This window comes from Plasmodium malariae (genome assembly GCF_900090045.1).
Source record: "Plasmodium malariae genome assembly, chromosome: 14".
NCBI lineage: Eukaryota > Apicomplexa > Aconoidasida > Haemosporida > Plasmodiidae > Plasmodium > Plasmodium malariae.
Window position 1 is genome coordinate 1447731 of NC_041788.1, and position 18603 is coordinate 1466333.

At 24.4% G+C, this 18603-nt stretch overlaps 4 protein-coding genes and 1 pseudogene across 4 annotated transcripts, besides 1 other annotated feature; 1 reads left to right on the forward strand and 4 right to left on the reverse strand.

Moving 5' to 3' along the window:
* Window positions 1-707: 707 nt before the first annotated feature.
* PmUG01_14041100 (importin beta, putative) lies at window positions 708-3341 on the reverse strand (the record flags this gene model as incomplete). Its single annotated transcript, XM_029007973.1, has 1 exon — window positions 708-3341. The coding sequence occupies one exon, from the start codon at window positions 3339-3341 to the stop codon at window positions 708-710; it is 2634 nt and encodes an 877-aa protein (XP_028864309.1).
* A 4032-nt stretch (window positions 3342-7373) lies between these two features.
* Window positions 7374-10496, reverse strand: PmUG01_14041200 (RAP protein, putative; the record flags this gene model as incomplete). Its single annotated transcript, XM_029007974.1, has 1 exon — window positions 7374-10496. One exon carries the CDS (start codon window positions 10494-10496, stop codon window positions 7374-7376), a length of 3123 nt encoding a protein of 1040 aa, XP_028864310.1.
* A 1721-nt stretch (window positions 10497-12217) lies between these two features.
* Sel3 lies at window positions 12218-13240 on the forward strand (annotated as a pseudogene).
* Window positions 12218-13240: a sequence feature (selenoprotein, putative).
* Window positions 13241-14419: 1179 nt separating this feature from the next.
* Window positions 14420-15016, reverse strand: FeSOD (superoxide dismutase [Fe], putative; the record flags this gene model as incomplete). The annotated part of the gene is made up of 1 exon (XM_029007975.1): window positions 14420-15016. One exon carries the CDS (start codon window positions 15014-15016, stop codon window positions 14420-14422), a length of 597 nt encoding a protein of 198 aa, XP_028864311.1.
* A 1956-nt stretch (window positions 15017-16972) lies between these two features.
* On the reverse strand, window positions 16973-17953 carry PmUG01_14041500 (conserved Plasmodium protein, unknown function; the record flags this gene model as incomplete). The annotated part of the gene is made up of 1 exon (XM_029007976.1): window positions 16973-17953. One exon carries the CDS (start codon window positions 17951-17953, stop codon window positions 16973-16975), a length of 981 nt encoding a protein of 326 aa, XP_028864312.1.
* Window positions 17954-18603: the final 650 nt, after the last annotated feature.

Here is an 18603-nt window from a genome sequence, read left to right on the forward strand (position 1 = left end):
AGAATTTGAGAATTTTAAAAATTAGGACGAAATAGAGAAGGATAAGAAATCAGACGGGAAGAAAAAAAAAACAATGTGAATTAACGAGAAAAAAGGAAAGTAGAATATTTGTTAAATTAGAAGCAAACTGCGAAGTAGTATATAAATTAGTAAAAAAAGAAAAAAAAAAAAAAAAAAAAAGAAGAAAAGAGAAGAGGAGAGAGAAAAGTGATAAGAAGAAAAAAGAAAGAAAGAAAAAATATAAAAAGAAAAGGGAAAAAACAAATATATAAAAACATATAAAGTACGTGCGGAGGATGCGCAAAAAAAAAAAAAATTAAATTTTCAGATATGACAGATTATACACATACATAAAAAAATCCATACATACATACGTATACATATCTTGTTTTATATTAACACGTAATAAATGTTATTACTCCATTAATTAAAGAAATTTAATTTGTTTGAATTTTACCCTTTTTTTTTTTTTTTTTTTTTTCTATTTTCCTTGGAATATTAAAACTACTGAACTTCGAAATGTGTATACACAAATTTATACATACTCATGTGTGTTATACTTCCAAATATAAATGCATACATCCATTTGCTGTTTTCATAATATTGAAAGTACCAGCGGATTTAAGACTACATTTACAATGTGCATACCCCACCAATGGGAATATATTAACATGCATATGTGTACACATACGTGCGTATGTGCTTTCTCATTTTTGGCCCAACCTCGCATTGCATATGCTCTTGAGCCACTTAATTTTGGAAACACAAGATTCACATTTTTCATCTCCTTGGCTAGACAAGATATCAATTTTCCCATAAACAGATATAATTAAATCAGTTAGTTTAGAATTTTCAATTAATTCATACCCATACGCATGCACCAGATCCCCCAAAAGAGATACGGCATTCTGGAAATTTTGTGCATTAAAATGATTTATCTCTTTTATTAGAATTAATTCAATTAGGTCTAAAATATTAGGTATATATACCTTGAGTTTTACTACTTCATTACCATCAATTAGTGCATAAATAATATTACTGTAAGTTAGTAAGATAGCATCTCTTAACTCGAAAACATAATTAATCCAATCATCATTTTCTGGTGGTCCAGAACTTATAGTAATCTTTGATGTTTCTGATAATATGTTAGCAAAAAAATTTAGATACCTAGAGAAATTTCTATTCAGTGCTGTAGCAATATCTCCTAACACTGTTAATATACTAATTTTTATAGAATCATGTACACCTATTGTTTTTAATGCATCCCATAAACATTCTAGAATTAATTCCATCTCTTTTTCATATTCAGATGTCCAAGGTATACAAATATCTGATATCATTTCTATACATATTTTACATGTCGATGTTTCAGACACATTTCTTAATCCTTTAAATATAACATTTAGAAAAGTTTTAAGGTGTTCTCTAAAGTCTTCTGCCATTACATTTATAATAGCACTACATGCTAATAAAGCATCTTCACATATATCTGTTCTAATTTCAAATAATCTAAATATACACAAATATATTGGTTTAAGAAATGGTTTACATTGATTACCTAACCGATTAATTATAAATTGCATAGTACCACAATAATACCCTTGTAATGATTTCACTTCTTCTGTTAATGCATTAAGATAAGTATTTGTTAATAAATACATCATATGGGATAATAATTCAATCATAAATTTAAAACAATTATCAGAAACATTTAAAATAACTACATTTAGTGCATTAAAAGCTGCTTCTCTTAAATTTCTTGTATCTGCATCTTCCCTTGATGTAACATCTATCAATTTTTTACATAATACACAAAAAGAATCATCTAATGCTGTCCCATAACTATTTGTTAGTTTATTATATGAACTCCTTTTATTAACTGCTAATTGATTGAAAACCCAACAAACATTAGCTGCTACTCTAGGGTAGTCATTTAATCTTTCTAATAATATCCCATACAAGGAATTGCTATCATTATAATTACCTAACACATTATAAATTATTTCAGAATGATATGTAGTAATTTTTCCAATAGTCCAAGCAGCAGTATCACGAACAGAAACAGATGGATCTCTCAATACTTCTGACAATTGACCAACTGATTCTTCTACTAAAGGTTTCAATTTTTCAGTATCTGGTCCTTCCATTATTGAACCATATGCTAATACAGCTGCATCTCTTCTTCTCCAGTCTTCATGTATAAAATTTTCTTCTACGAAAGATATAACTGGTTCAACTATATCATTTTTTAATAATTGTGCACTTAAGGAAAGAAAAGTAGCTGAAGCCATGGATAAAGTCCATGCATCAATATCTATATCTTCACTCTCTTGTGTTATCATTGCATTAAATATTTTTGGCAATAAAAATACCATTGCTTGTTTTACTATATTATGATTTTTTTTCCCTTCTTGTAGTTCATATTGATCTATAAATGTTTCTTCTTCACATACAGTATTCCAAAATTCTATGGCACTTATAGCTATTCGTTCATTGTCTGATTCAATAGCTACCCATGTTAATGGTCCTATAGCATACATATATGCATCTAAGTAAGAATAAAAATAACTAACAATATTTATTAAACATTCATATGCTGCTATTTGCACGGTTGCTCTTTCATTATCTTTACATCCATCTATTACTGTTTTCATTATTATATCTCTTTCTACTTGAGTTTTAAAATTTTGGTCTATAAAAGACATTAAGTTATATAATACTTTCATATTTGCGCAATGTATTGATTCTTCAGCTGGTTCACATAGAGAATTTATGATAGCTGTTAATATTAAATCTAAATCTGGTTGTGTAAACACATATTTTGTTTTACTTTCATTGCATATATCTGCAATATCTTCAGTTAAATAAGCTAAACACACAGTTGAGGATTTTTTTGTATATGCATTTTTTTCAATAATATTATTTACTAGTTTATGTAATAATTCGGACGATTTATTATGTGATAATTCTATTTTAGTTATAATAGATATTATTTGACAAGCAGTACCGATAACTACTTTTTCCCCTTGTTGACTTAATAAAAGTAATAATGAATTTTTTAATTCATTTTTTATATCTTCAGGAAAATTATCCCATGATCTAGCTTTTTCTTCACTTTCATAATTATCTTTAGCTGTAAATGCATTTTTTATTAATAACCCTGCAATTTGCCTTAAGTATGGATCATTCTGTCCTTTACAAAATTCGTTAGATAATTGATTTATATACTGAACAAAATTCGTTTCTTTTGCTTGCTTTAACTTTGATTCTGCTTCAGATCGAATATCTATATTTGGATCTACTGTTGCATATAATATTTGTGCAATATTGCTTGTTTCCATTTTTATGGTATATTATTAAAACCTGTTATACAACGCGCAAAAATGAACGTGCAAATATGAACGAACAAAATTGAACGTACAAAATTGAATGTATAAATACTGCCCATATAATGCAACAACAACAAAAAAAAAAAAAATAATAATAAAATAAAAAAATAAGATAAAATAATAGTATGCGTGGAAATTATAAAAATGTGGGGAAAAAGGCCTAGTAAGTGAAAATAGACCAAATTGGACGAGGAAATGGGCAAAAAGGGATGAATAAATGTGGGGGTAATGAATATACTGTTAAAAATATTAAACTTATTATACTAGTCTGTAAGATAAATTCGAGTATATATATATATATATATATATAATGCAAGTATATATTTACACAAACCTACACATTCATAAGCATATGAGCACATAACCACACTTATATAGGTATATTATACACATGTACATATATTTATATGCATTTATATGCATGTACATACATTTATATATATTTATACATGTATGGATGTACTTATATCCATATATATATATCTTTATCATTCGTTTTTGCCGATATAAATATGAAGATGGATGTAACCAAATGAAGGACTGCTCGGAAAAAAAACTTGTTCACATAAGTATGTATAATACTTATATATATATATACATATATATACATGTATAAGTACATATATTCTAATATTTTTTTCCTTTTTTTTTATTCGTTAATTTCAAATTCCTTTTCCTTTTTTATTTTTTTTTTCAGAATATCTTTCTATCTATTTATTTTTTACTTATCTTTTTTTCTTATTTTTCTGTAATACAAACCAGGTTTAATTTAAAATATGAAAAATTCACATATAAAAAAAATACAAACATATATATATATAAATATATAAACGCATATATATATATATATATAAATACATTTATACATAATAAATACATAAATGTATGTATATATTATACTGTACAGCGAAATATACAAGATATACCGTATTACATTAAATATAGCGATTTGCATATATATAAATAAATAAATATATATATATATATAACACAAAAATACATAAATGATGGTACAAAAACTTTTATATTTTTTTTTTTTTCATTTTTGCTAAAATTAGAATTTTTTAAAGCTTTACATATATTATATATGTATACTATGAATATATACATAGTATGTACGTAATATGTATGTAGTATGTAAATATGTATGTACAGCTTTATATATGTATAGCATATATACATAATAAATATATAGGTATATATATATAAGTTAAACTATGTATATATAAATAAGTTAAATGTATATATGAATATAAATTAAAAATGTACATGTACATATACATATATACATACACAATAGTTTAAATATGTACATACTAATTTTCATAAAATTAAATTTTTATAAAAATTGTGCGTTCATGTATATTACGAATAATGAGGTGTATAATAAATTATTAAAATATTTCTTTGCATATAAATATATTAGTGAATACAATTATTGTATATTACTTTCTACGTAGTAGGGTGAATATATATAAATATTATGCACAAAAAATAAATACATAGGAATATTACATTTATATATAAATACATATATATATATATATATGCCTATAAGTAAGAAATTAGTATATAAATTTATGCATATATACATTTATATATATTTATATATATGTATATTGTATATATATTTAATCCTATATACTTTTAAACGTATGTTTTCCCTTAATTTAATATATAATTTTCTTTCTCTACCTTTGTTACATGTATTATTTTTTAATTATTCCTTTTGGAATATAAATAGAAAAGAATTATTATTTGTACAGAAGTATATATATATATATACGTACAAACATACGTACTGTCGTGTAGTTTATAAAATTAGGATGTATCTTTATAATTTTTTTTCTTAAAAATATCTACAGCAGTGCTAAGAAAAATAAACTTCTTTTAATAAAATAAAACTAATGTATTAGTTAAATTAAAAAAATGCATATGTAAATAATAGTATAATAAATACATAAAAAGAAAAAAAAATTAAGATAAAATAAAATAAAATAAAACGAATGTGTTTTAATGAACACAAAAGTAGATAGTAATCTGATATAAATTTTTAAATATATTTATGCATATATATATAAATGCTTAAAAAATTTTTTTTTTTATCATGGAAAAAATTACATATTTTTATATATTTTAATAAATAAATAAATATATATATATATATATATATCTTTTTTATGGTATAGATTTGCATACCCACGAACTCTGAAAATATGTAGATGTATGAATGTGCACTTATTTTTATTTTAGATTTCGGTATATAACAAGTAAAAATACATATAAAATCGAAGTACACTTGTGAAGTACAGTAAAGTGTATCCATCTACCCAAGCTACAGCTTTTTAAACGGATTTTAATTTTCCCTTTTTTTCTCACTTTTCTTTTCTTTCGTTATTTCGTTTCTTCATTTGTCCCTTCGTTCGTTCTTTTGTTCTTTTGTTCCTTTGTTCGTTTTGTTCCTTTGTTCCTTTGTTCCTTTGTTCCTTTGTTCGTTTTGTTCCTTTGTTCATTTGTTCCTTTGTTCATTTGTTACTTTGTTCGTTTTGTTCCTTTGTTCGTTTTGTTCCTTCTCTCGTTCTTTCGTTCTTTCGTTATTTCGTTCTTTTTTTTTTTTTTTTCCTTTTATGCATATGTTTCAATAACATCAACATACGTTTATTTGCATACGTTATAATACTTCACTCCTTTTATGTTCCTGTGGGGTTTACATATACATGTATACCTTCCATACGTAAGTATATACGTATACTTATGTGAAGCACATATTATAAAAAAAAAAATTTGCACATAAAAAAATTATTACAAACTTAGGGTTTTCCAGTATTTAGGACATGCAGCAGAATAAATTATAACTAACAATAAAAAAAAAATTATTGATACATGACGTTATTTTTTTTAATAGATTGTATTTTATATATATGTAGTTTCAATTTTTTTTTTTTTTTTTTTACTCAACAAGCAATGCATAATATGTCAACATTGCTATACTGCGATATTATGATAAAACTTTTTGTGTACACAGGTATTTTTTTATTAGTATTATTATTAATACTATTATTATTATAAATACTATTATTATTATAAATACTATTATTATTATAAATACTATTATTATTATTAATTTTTTGTTTTTTTATATATATATTTTTTATTTTTATTTTATTTTATTTTACCCCGTTTTGTGCTTTATTCTCCTAATCGGTCTAATAGGTAAATATCTAACTATCACAAATCCTTTTACCCTTAACTTTAGCAAGGGTGAATTAATAGTAGGATTAATGTGTTATATGTTTATTTTATTTTATTTTATTTTATTAATTTTTTTTATTTTATCTCCAAATATAAATGCTGCAAACTGTCCTTGTAATAAGTCTGGTATGTAGTTTTTACATAAAAATTAAATACGTAAAATTGAAATGTATAAAATGATAAAGGCGAGTATTTATATTTTTAATTATTTAATTTTTTTTTTTTTTACGAATCATTAAGTTGTAATAATTTAATGACAGAAAATAATGCGTAACATATATGAGTTCATAAAAAGTATAACAAACTGTCAAAAGGTTAAATGAATGATTAAATGTTGTTATTAAAAGTGCGGGTGAAATGAAATTTTAAGCTTACAAGAATTTTGTTATATTTTTTTATTTAATTTTACACATAATCCAAAATATCGCTTTGTTTTTGAAGGCGCGTGCAAGTGCACTACATACATATTGTACGAAAGTGTTCACGTAGGTAAACATGCTCGTATGTATGTACGTAAGTTTGCACGCACGTATGTATATGCATATATATACTTATACGTAGATGCCCACTTAAATATAATTTTATTAAGAGAACAGATAATCCTTTTATTAAAAAACAGGTGTTAACATTTAATTGTATTGTAAAGTAGAACATTTCTTAGCGAAAACATATATATGTATTGCTTATATGTGTGTATACATGTCTATGAGTATTTATGTGGTTAAACCGCCTTTATTGTTTTTCACCCTTCAAGTATTTTTTAATGCGCCCTATGTCATCATAATCCGCATTTGTATGGTCCCTCTCTGCATTCGTATCCCCACTTCTTTTTATAAAATCAATTATTTCACTGTCTTCATCAGAAGAGTAATTTTTGTGAATATCCATTCGATCTGTTGAGTTTTTAAACTCTTTTCCAAATTCCAAAGAATTGTCTATTTTCTTGTTATATTCGTCATTTTGCCTACTCCTGCAATTTTCACTGTGTAAAGTTTTTCCTCCCACCGTTGTAAATGATACGCCATTCATCGAATTTGTAGTATCCGCTGTATCATCAGCATTTGTAATATCCGCTGTATCATCAGCATTTGTAATATCCGCTGTATCATCAGCATTTGTAATATCCGCTGTATCATCAGCATTTGTAATATCCGCTGTATCATCAGCATTTGTAGTATCCGCTGTATCATCAGCATTTGTAGTATCCGTAATATCCACACTACTAACCATGCGCACTTGTTCTGTGCTTAGTTTTTCCTTATTAGAGCTAAGAAAAAGGCAGCTTGCCGCGTTTCGGCCAAAAGCATAGAGAAAATGAATTTTTTCCTCGTAGTCATTTAACTTATTCCAATCATGGTAACTTAAAGGAACAACATTGTATTTTTTTTTTTGGAGAATATATTTTTTCAAATCACATATGGATGTACTAACTAGCGAATTAATATAATAGCTATAAGGACCTAAACACTGAATAATAACATTTGCTTCTGTTAACATGATATCAACACATATATTGTTAATATAAACATTTTTCAAATGATTTACATTTATTTTTCCTAAGATTCTTGATAACTCACTAATCCATCTTGCGCAATATTTTGATTTTTTTTTTGTTATATCATAAGTATCAATATAATGATAGAAATCTTTTATATCCCTGGAAAATTTTTCAAATGTTGATGGAAAAGCATACTGTAAATAATCACTCACGTATTTTAATTTTTCAATTTTATGATTTCCTAAGTGTTCTTTATGAGGCATTATTAAATAAGTTAGTTTCAAAATCATTTGCTCTGTACAAGAGATTAAACAAGTGCATGAGAAGAGTAGTAATACTAAAGACTGTAGATCGAAAAATTTATTTTTATAGGTCACATGTAATGATGACTTAGTTCTTTCATTTATATTATTGCTGCTGTTAGTATTATTTATAAAAACATTTCTTATTTTTTCCTCCTTTATTTTTCTACAACTCATTTCTTTCCCATCATATTCATCTGTGGAAGTAACTAATATTTTTCCTTCTTTAATGTTTACTCTCGTATCCTCTGTATGCTGTCTATTAAAATATGTCTTCTTATGATCATTTATAATACTGCTATTACCTTCTTCTTCATTACAGACGAGATGATCAGGTTCCGTACTATTATGGATACCCCCTACATTTGTGTAATTATCGTGTACGATATTTAAATTATGTATATCTTGCTGAATTGATAATAATCCATCAGGATTTGAATTTCTGTATTTTTTTAAATCTTCTCCTGTAGAAGATTTATTTAATGTGGTATATTCACAATAGTTACACGATAACAACTGCTCATCCAAATACTTATGAACAAATATATACAAATAATTATAAAATTTTGGATGATGAAATTTTAATTTTGCAAAAGAATGAATAATTAAAGATAAATTATTTGGTGTACATTCTTTTGCTAACCTCTTGGCTGATCTACTCAAACATAGGAGCACATTACCTTCTCTAATATCTAGTCGTGCTAGAGAAGATACAATTAGACATAAATGTAAGGGATGTGAAAAACAAAAATTATTTTGTAATTTTAAAATACATTTTTTCCAAAACGTTTTATGATATATATAAAAAAAAGCTAAAGAATTAGCCACCAATGCTATATCTTGAAATGTCCATTTAGATATATGAAAGCAAAATTGATTTGTTAATAATTCAATAGTATCATATTTTTTTATTTCTAATTTTTTAAAACTATTTAATACCAGTGCAATAGCACAACAGCTTAAATCATTTATCTTTTTCAATATAATAGTACTTAATAGGTTTATTAATCTATTATCTCTATACCCTATTTTACTAAAACACCAAAATAAAATTGCTACGTCACTTGCATCTAAATATGAAGAAATAACAAATGAGTTTTGAACATATTTTTTCCACAAATTTTCATCTCTTACATGATTTATTGAAGCTTTGTATATCCTTTTAATAATTTTGTTCTTATTTTCGTAGTCTACCGAATCTGTTTGCAGACCTTTCGCGTTTTTGTTAACTGCATCGTTTTCTTCATTTTTCGCTCCAGCTTTTTCTACTTTTCTTCTTTCTTCTTCCTTTTGGCCTTTCCTTTTAAGCTCATCTAGAAGCTGCAAAGACCTTCTTTCAAAAATTGAATAACCATTTTCCATCATTTCTTTTTCCTTTCCCTTTTCCTTTTGTTTTTTCTTTTTTATATCAATATGATACTTCTTATTTATATAACTATTGGTAATTGTAAAACTGGTCAGGCAAATGTATTTTTTAAGCCACTGTCTCTTCTCTACACCCATATTTCGGATCCAATAATCCCTGTGTTTTCCATTAGACCTACCTAGATTTGAATTAAATGCTCTTATATTATCATTACTATTTTTTCCTTCCTTATTTTTAAATACCTTTTCATCGTCTTTTGGTTTTCTTTCATATCCAATCCTGATTCCGCTACTTCTGTTCACATGTTTGCTATTATAATTTGCTTCTAATGTGTTAAAACTTTCCATATCACGCGTATCACTTTTTACTACCTTATCCTTAAACTCATTATTTCCCTTTTCGGAATAATTATAATTTATTCTCTTGTCATAACTGTGCTTAATGTTTATATCATCATTATGTTCAATTTTTTTCTTTTTATATTTTTTTGGTTGTGTACTTTTAATATCTTGAACGCTCAGTAATTCCAAGATACTTACGTCCTTTACATTATATTTATTTTTTTCTCTTTTAAAATTTTGATCCCTTTTCTCTAAAATATTGTTATAATTTATTAAGTCCTTAAATTTTCCTGTTCTTATATGTCTTACTCTATTCAACGTTAAGCAGCCTTTTCTCAGGGAATTCATTGTAACCGGCCCTGAGTTAATAAAATATACACGCTGATCCAACGGGTGCTAAATATACAAACCGATTGATCGGGTTCTCAATATACAAATTAACGCAGTAATCAATGAATATAGTAACCACTTCAACTCGTATTACATGTACACACTTCTTTCCCCGCTGTTAACACCTTTAACATTATTTTTATTGTAATACCCTTATTCCTAAAATGTGTTGTTCTATATTTTCATATTGTCTATATGATCATATGTTTGGTTGTTAATTTTTTTCTTTATTTATTTTTCTGTATGTCTATCTACCTATCTCCATATCTATTATTATCCGGAATTAATATTTTAAGCACACTCTATATATTATTACAGCAAAACAACATTTTATTTCAAAAGAAATAAAATCATTTTTACATACGTCTGCGATTTAATATGAAATAAAAAGAAACATATTTATACTACTGTCAAGAGGTCCACATATATTACATAACAAAGTAGTCTAAAACTTTTTCAGACTAGCTATAAAATTGAAGCTACTTTCCTTTTTAGAAATATATACATACACTTATAGGTAAAACGCTCTCTTTGAAAAATACCCACAAGTGAAACAGAAAACAAAATAAAAATAAAAAATAATAAAAATAAAAAATAATAAAAATAAAAAATAATAAAAAAACAAATAATAAAAAAGTAAATAATAAAAAAACAAATAATAAAAAAGTAAATAATAAAAAAATAAATAATAAAAAAATAAATAATAAAAAAGTAAATAATAAAAAAATAAATAATAAAAAAATAAATAATAAAAAAATAAATAATAAAAAAATAAATACATAGATAAATAAAAAAATTAATTAGTTAATATGTTAATTAGTTAATATGTCAATTAGTTAGTCAATTAGTTAATTAGAACAAGATACATATAGACATCATTCTGTTTCCTGTACATAATTACATCATAAAAAATAAAATAATGTAACATATTTTTCACACATAACATAAAGGCATAAGTACTTTAACACTAGTAGCGCCGATGTCATTTTGATTTCTATTATTCAAGCAAAAAAGTATAGAAAAAAAAAAAAAAAAAAAAAAGAGCCATATTTTACAAATGTATCAAATTGTATACATATAAATAAGTCATACATACTTCAATAATTTATTGAAATTACTATAGAGTAAAAATTAAGATGAAAAAAATGGAACTTTAAGATATATATTATATTCCTACTGGTTACATGAACGAAAAAAAATAAAATAAAATAAAATAAAATAAAAAGGGGCCACAAAAGAGAAAACTTTTTTTTTTTTAAATAAATTTTTTTACGTATAAATTAATAGCTTCTAAAAAAAAAAAATGCAAAAGGAAAAATAGCTGTTCTCGAATGCTCTATAAAACTTTACTAATTTTTTTATTCTCGCAATACTGTAAAAACATTCCCAATTTTCAATATTTAAACTAATCATATTTAAAGTGTACATATATACATACATGTATATTTGAATATTTATGTATATATGATGTACAAATGTGATAATGCTTAATTATTCTTGAAAGTGATTGCAGAGTCTGTTTGACCATACAGAACACGAACAAATATTATTATACATATATATATATATATATATATATATATATATATATATATATATATATATATGTATATATGTGTATATATATTTATACACAACGCTAACAAGTGGAGGTGATAACGAAGAGTAATCAGGAGAAAATGATTTTAAAAAGGGCATACCCTTTTGTTGTTGCAATTTTGCTCTTTATATCTTCACTATGTGTTGATGCAGGATGATCCAAGAAGTTACATATAAAACTGCCGAATGAAGATGATGATTATTTAGGAAAATTAATTAACGTTTTTAATAATATATGTAACTATTCGGTAAATAACAAAGCAAAAATTACGAAAATATTAACAACATCATTACTCTCAGCTTATTCAATCAATTCGTTATACAATTCTGGTGTTACGTTTAAAAAAAGCCCTCATTATTCTCTATATGTTCCATCGAACATTTATATTAAAAATTTAATTAAAAAATTAAAGAAAAATTATGAATTAAAAACAAATGGATTTACAGAACATAAAATATTTGAAAAAACCTTTACATATGACAATATTAACTTAAAAGTTGTAGAAATGTATGTTGTGAATAATATTATAAATTTTTCAAATTTTTTGCCTGATAAGTTCAGAAAAGAATCATCATATAAATTCTTAAAATACAAAGAATTCGAAAATGTGGAAAATTTATTTAATTGTGTTAAGGTATTGATGTATGGAAATGAAATTTTAATATTCCAAGGAAAATTGAAAAAACATTTTTGGATACACCTACCTTTAAAATATCAAATTGTAAAAACAGAGGAGGATACAAATAACTACACATTAACATTTATTCCATTACAGAAATATTATTCTAATTACATTATTGAAATAAAAATAAAAAAAGAAAAGAGTAGTATAAAATATGTAACATATATTAAATCTAGAGAAAAGAAAAACGATACTAATATGTTTCATATGAATATCGTAAAAAGCATTGCAACGTATTTAACATATGATATCTTTGAGGGAATAAACAATAACATCCATATATTTTATAAAAGAAATCTAAAATATAATAAAATGAATTTTATTAGATCAAAAAATTTATTAAGAAAAAAAACGAATTCAAATATGAAACTTGTCTTTCCAATTATGCAAACTCATAATTTTAAAATTAAACGGTATTAAGCATTATATAATCAAAACTATTTGCTTTGTTTGTATGCCTGTTGCATATATAATCAAAATATTATTTGTCAAAAAAAAGCAGCAGTACTTTCTTTTTTAACATACAATTTGAGAGGACGTCATATTTGGTTAACATCCTCTAATATATGGCTTAATTTTTACCTAAAAATGACAATAAGAGTAATGGTATATTTTATTATTCAATTTGCTACTACACACTATCGTACTGTTTTGGTGTTATTTTAAACACACATATCTGTATCGTTAAAAACATTTGAGTAACTTCATCATCTTTATAACAAAATGAACCAGCGCGCAAATACATGAACAAGCGAAAGCATGAACGAATGAAGAGTTATTCCAAAATCCTTACTAAAGGGCGGGATAAATCTGATATGTTCATACTAAGATTTGTCATTTGAACCTTTTTATATTTTTTTTTTTATCCCCTTGTTAATAAGTTTTATTCTTTTTATCCCCTTGTTAATAAGTTTTATTCTTTTTATTTCTTGTTAAAAAATTTTTTTTTTTTTATTTCTTGTTAATAAATTTTATTTTTTTTATTTCTTGTTAATAAATTTTATTTTTTTTATTTCCTGTTAATAAATTTTATTTTTTGATTTCCTGTTAATAAATTTTTATTTTTTATTTCCTGTTAATAAATTTCCTGTTAATAAATTTTATTTTTTTTATTTCCTGTTAATAAATTTTATTTTTTTTATTTCCTGTTAAATTCTATATTTTTTATTCACAGTTAAAAACGTTCATTTTTTTTCACTTCATCATATTTTAATTCTCTCTTTTTCTTTTTTTTCGAAGATTAATCTTATTAAAGCGTTTTAAAATTTACAAAATAATTACATCTTTTATGAAAAAACTTTTCGATACATATTACAATAAAATATAAAAGTACATTCTTGATAGGTGGTAAAAATTAATATATAAAATTAAAAGAGGTTGTGCAAAAAAATAAAAATAAAATAATAAAATAATAAAATAAATAAATATACAAAAATATAAATAAATACACAAATATAAAAATAAATAAATATGTACACACACATATATATAAATATATATATATATTTATTTATATATATATATATACATATATATATACATACACATCTATGTTATCAGTTTTGCATATTTTAAACTTTTTGCCTTAAGTAAAAGAGATTATTTCTGTAAAGCGTTTTTCAAGTTTTCGTTGGCGAAATTCCAATTAACTAAATTCCACCATGCCTTAACATAGGCAGCCCTATCGTTTCTATAGTCAATATAGTAAGCATGCTCCCAAATATCACATGTTAGTATAGGAATTCCAGTATTATCTTTTATTGGATTTCCCGCATCATGCGTTTGTAATATTACTAATTTATTATTATTATTTAAAGCTAGCCAACCCCAACCTGACCCAAAATGACCACATAATATATTTGAAAATTCATCTTTGAAATTATTAAAAGATCCAAAATCTTCCTGAATTTTTTCTTTAATTTCTCCATGAGGTTCTCCGCCACAGTTTGGTCCCATGGAATCCCAATAAAAACTATGATTCCATATTTGAGCAGCGTTGTTAAAAATTGCACCTGTCGATTCTTTTAGTATTTCAATTAATGATTTACTAGCATATGGGGTATCTTTAATTAATCCATTTAATTTATTTACATATCCCATATGATGCTTGTTGTAATGAAAATTCAACGTCTCCTCACTTATATGGGGTGATAATGCATTAAATGCATATTTTAATTTTGGTAGTGAAATAACCATTGCGTATTATTTTGCTTCTTTATTTTTATATTATTAACTGGGAGGCTCTTCCGTTGTTAATGCTCACATAAAGAGGTTCTTCAAAAAAAATATTTTTATTTTTATTACACCTAAAAATATGTTCTTGACGGAAAAAAATATTTCTCACATTTAAAGAATACATAAATAGAAACAAATATATATATATATATATATATATATATACATACACATATATACACATATACATACATACACATATATATACATATATACATAAATACATATATACATACTTATATATATACACATATACATATATATACATACATATATATATACACATATACATATATATACATACATATATATATACACATATATACATACATATATATATACACATATACATATATATACATATATATACATACATATATATATACATAAGCTTCCCCTTTTTTTTTGCTTTTTTCTTACTTTAGAAGCTTAAAACTGATACAGAAATTTTGTGAACGGTTAAATAATCAACTATAATTTTTAAGTTATTGAAAAAAGGCAAGTGGATTACACAAAATTTTTTTAATTTTTATAAGAAAGTGCAAAAAAAAAAAAAAATATAAATAAATATACTTGAAATTTGCAGATTAATTTTTTTTTATTTCTTATTTCTTTTATTTATGTAATTTATTTTAGTTTATTTAATTTATCTTTTTTTTTTTTTTTTTTTTGAAGGGGTTCAAAAGCAGTTGAGTTCAAATGCAAGTAATAACTTCTCATAAAAATCAAATATTTACATGTTTACAAAAAAAAAAAAAAAAAAAAATAAGCATGTGAAATGTATATCAAATTACACATATTCTCATGTATATATTTTAACATATATATGTATATGCATTTATCGCACATATATGTGTTTTACTACTAAAACGTTACATTTTATATCTTTGCACTTTACGAAAACTTGAATAAATTGAAGCACAAACTCTTTTTTAAAAAACCCACGAATTTATAAAGTTGCATACATAGTTATTAAAGTTATTGTTTTGAACTTTTTATAATATGTTACGCAAAAAATGCAATTTAAGGGAATTATATAAGAGAACATATTTTATTTTTTTATAAAAAACATTACTTTGAAGTGTTATTCTATTACTTTTAATTTGTTGGAGCTACACGTAAATGTAGTAACACTAGTGTACATGTTTACTATTTTTATAATTGGTACTAATTTATTTTTTTTCGTAATCATCAGTCCATAGTGGAATTCTTTTAAAAATATTGTTCTTATACTTGCCATGAAATAATGAATAAAAAAATAAAAAAAAAGAAAAATTAAAACTGAAGTAACAATAAATGACGCTGCAACTAAAACAGGATTACTTTTATGTACATACGTATCACCAGTTATGCCATAAAGCACAAAATTATATATAGTGTGTAAGCATTTTTAGTAACAACTGTGGATTAGTTTTATATATAACATGTGCAAATTATATAAAAATGCTTATATAAATATAGACAAGGATAAATAAAAAGAAGAAAATAATCCGTTCGGCCTGTACGAAGAACAAGATAATAATTTACTTCTGTTAATAAAACATTACTGATGTATAAATATCAAACAAAAAAAAGAGAATATATTTAAAATTGCCATTTAAAATACAATATAAAATATGACTGGCGGAATATTTTTCTTTTTTTATTTTAACACACCAATTTGAAAACAAATTTTTCTTCATTTCAGTAAAGTATAAAATTCTTTTTAGTTCTATGATTTCTCAAAATAGGTATAAATTAGCAAAAAGAAAAAAAGATAGCCAAAAATAATAAAATAATGAAGTTATAAAATAATGAAGCAAAAAAACAACGACGTGATATAATAATGAAGAAAATAAAAAAAAAACGGAAGGCACACTTTTTTAACGTTTTTATAATGGCTTCATATATATATGCATTATAAGCCCCCAATATTAATTAAATGTAAATTTTTTTTTTTTTTTTACCCTTTGTTTTTTTACAAAGTTGAATAGTATTATGTAAAACGTTACCTTCAAAATATATGTTCGATAAATTATTTAGAATCATTTTTGCATATTTATTCATTTCATTTTCGTTAATTGTAAAATTTAAATAGTTTAAATTTTTCATTTTTCCTAAAGAAGCTATAGTGGGCAGTTCATATTTATATATACTTTTTTTTTCGTTTATTCTGTTTCTACTTTTTCTGTTATAAGTTTTATCATAAAGTCCAGAAGAATCATATTTCTGGTACGTACCTAAATATGCTGGATCGTTATAACTCTTATTTGATAGAATTTTTTTTTTTTTGTTATGTAAGTTATTTTTTTTCAAAGCACAATCTTTTTTTTGTGTATAAAGATCTTTTGATTTTAATAAATTATCTCCTCCCTTTTCTCCGTTTAATATAGTAGAGCAAGTTTGCAGTACAACGTTATTTTCAGCTTTTAATGAAACACCTTTATTATTATGTGGAAGAAAGGTAATAACACAGTTGTCATTAGAATTATGTCCTTCTGGAAATTTAGGTGTAGAACTTTTTTTTATCTTTCCATTGTGAAAATTTTTTCGTACAAGCCTCTCTTTTATGTTATTTAGAATAACGCTAGATTTATGTTCCCTAGTGTACGGTTCATATTGTTCTGTTAAGTCTACGTCTTTATCTTCGTTCCCTCCATCCTTTTCCCCTTTGTTCTCCTTCTCCTTCACTTCTTCCATTTCTACCGCTTCATCAACCATATGATTAACTTTTATCTTCCCAACTAGCATATTTTGTAAAACATTTTCCTTCTTTGAAGCCATCAAACATTGCTTCCTTGTTGAGTATGTACCACAATGGGCATTATCAGGAGTTGGTACCTTTTTCCTTTTGGAATATTTTAAATAGCCATTAAAATATATTTCTCCCCTTTTGACAGTTTTGTTCACGTTGTTCATTTTGTTTATTCAATTCCGTTTTGTACTGTTGTGTTTTGCTATGTTGTGTTTTGCTATGTTGTGTTTTGCTATGTTATGTTTTGCTATGTTGTGTTTTGCTATGTTGTGTTTTGCTATGTTGTGTTTTGCTATGTTGTGTTTTGCTATGTTGTGTTTTGCTATGTTGTGTTTTGTTATGTTATGTTTTTTTTTGTTTTCTCTTTAAGAGCGAAACTTTTGCAAAAGCTGCTTTTAAATTTTCCAAAAAGTTGACTAAAGGGTTAAAAGTATAGGGCAGAAAAAAAATTTTATGCTAGAAAAAAAAAAAAAAATTTAGAGATAAAACACTAAACCAAATAATAGAACAAATTGTTTTTAAGTAGAAGTATTGGTATCTTCTTTTTTTTCTTCTATTAACTCGTTTTTGTGTTAAATCTATAAAATATTCACACAATGTAAAACACTTGATAACAAATATTACATAATGCACCAATGAGTAAGCCACTGGATTTTAAAATAAGTCCATTTAAAAAAATGCATAAATTATGAATTATTTTTTCTGAATTGTTCATAAAAAAAAAAGAAAAATTAATTATATTATTCTTTTTTATGCAGTAAACTACCTTTTTGTGTGCAAAAACTTTACTTATATTTATAATAGACAAAATGTC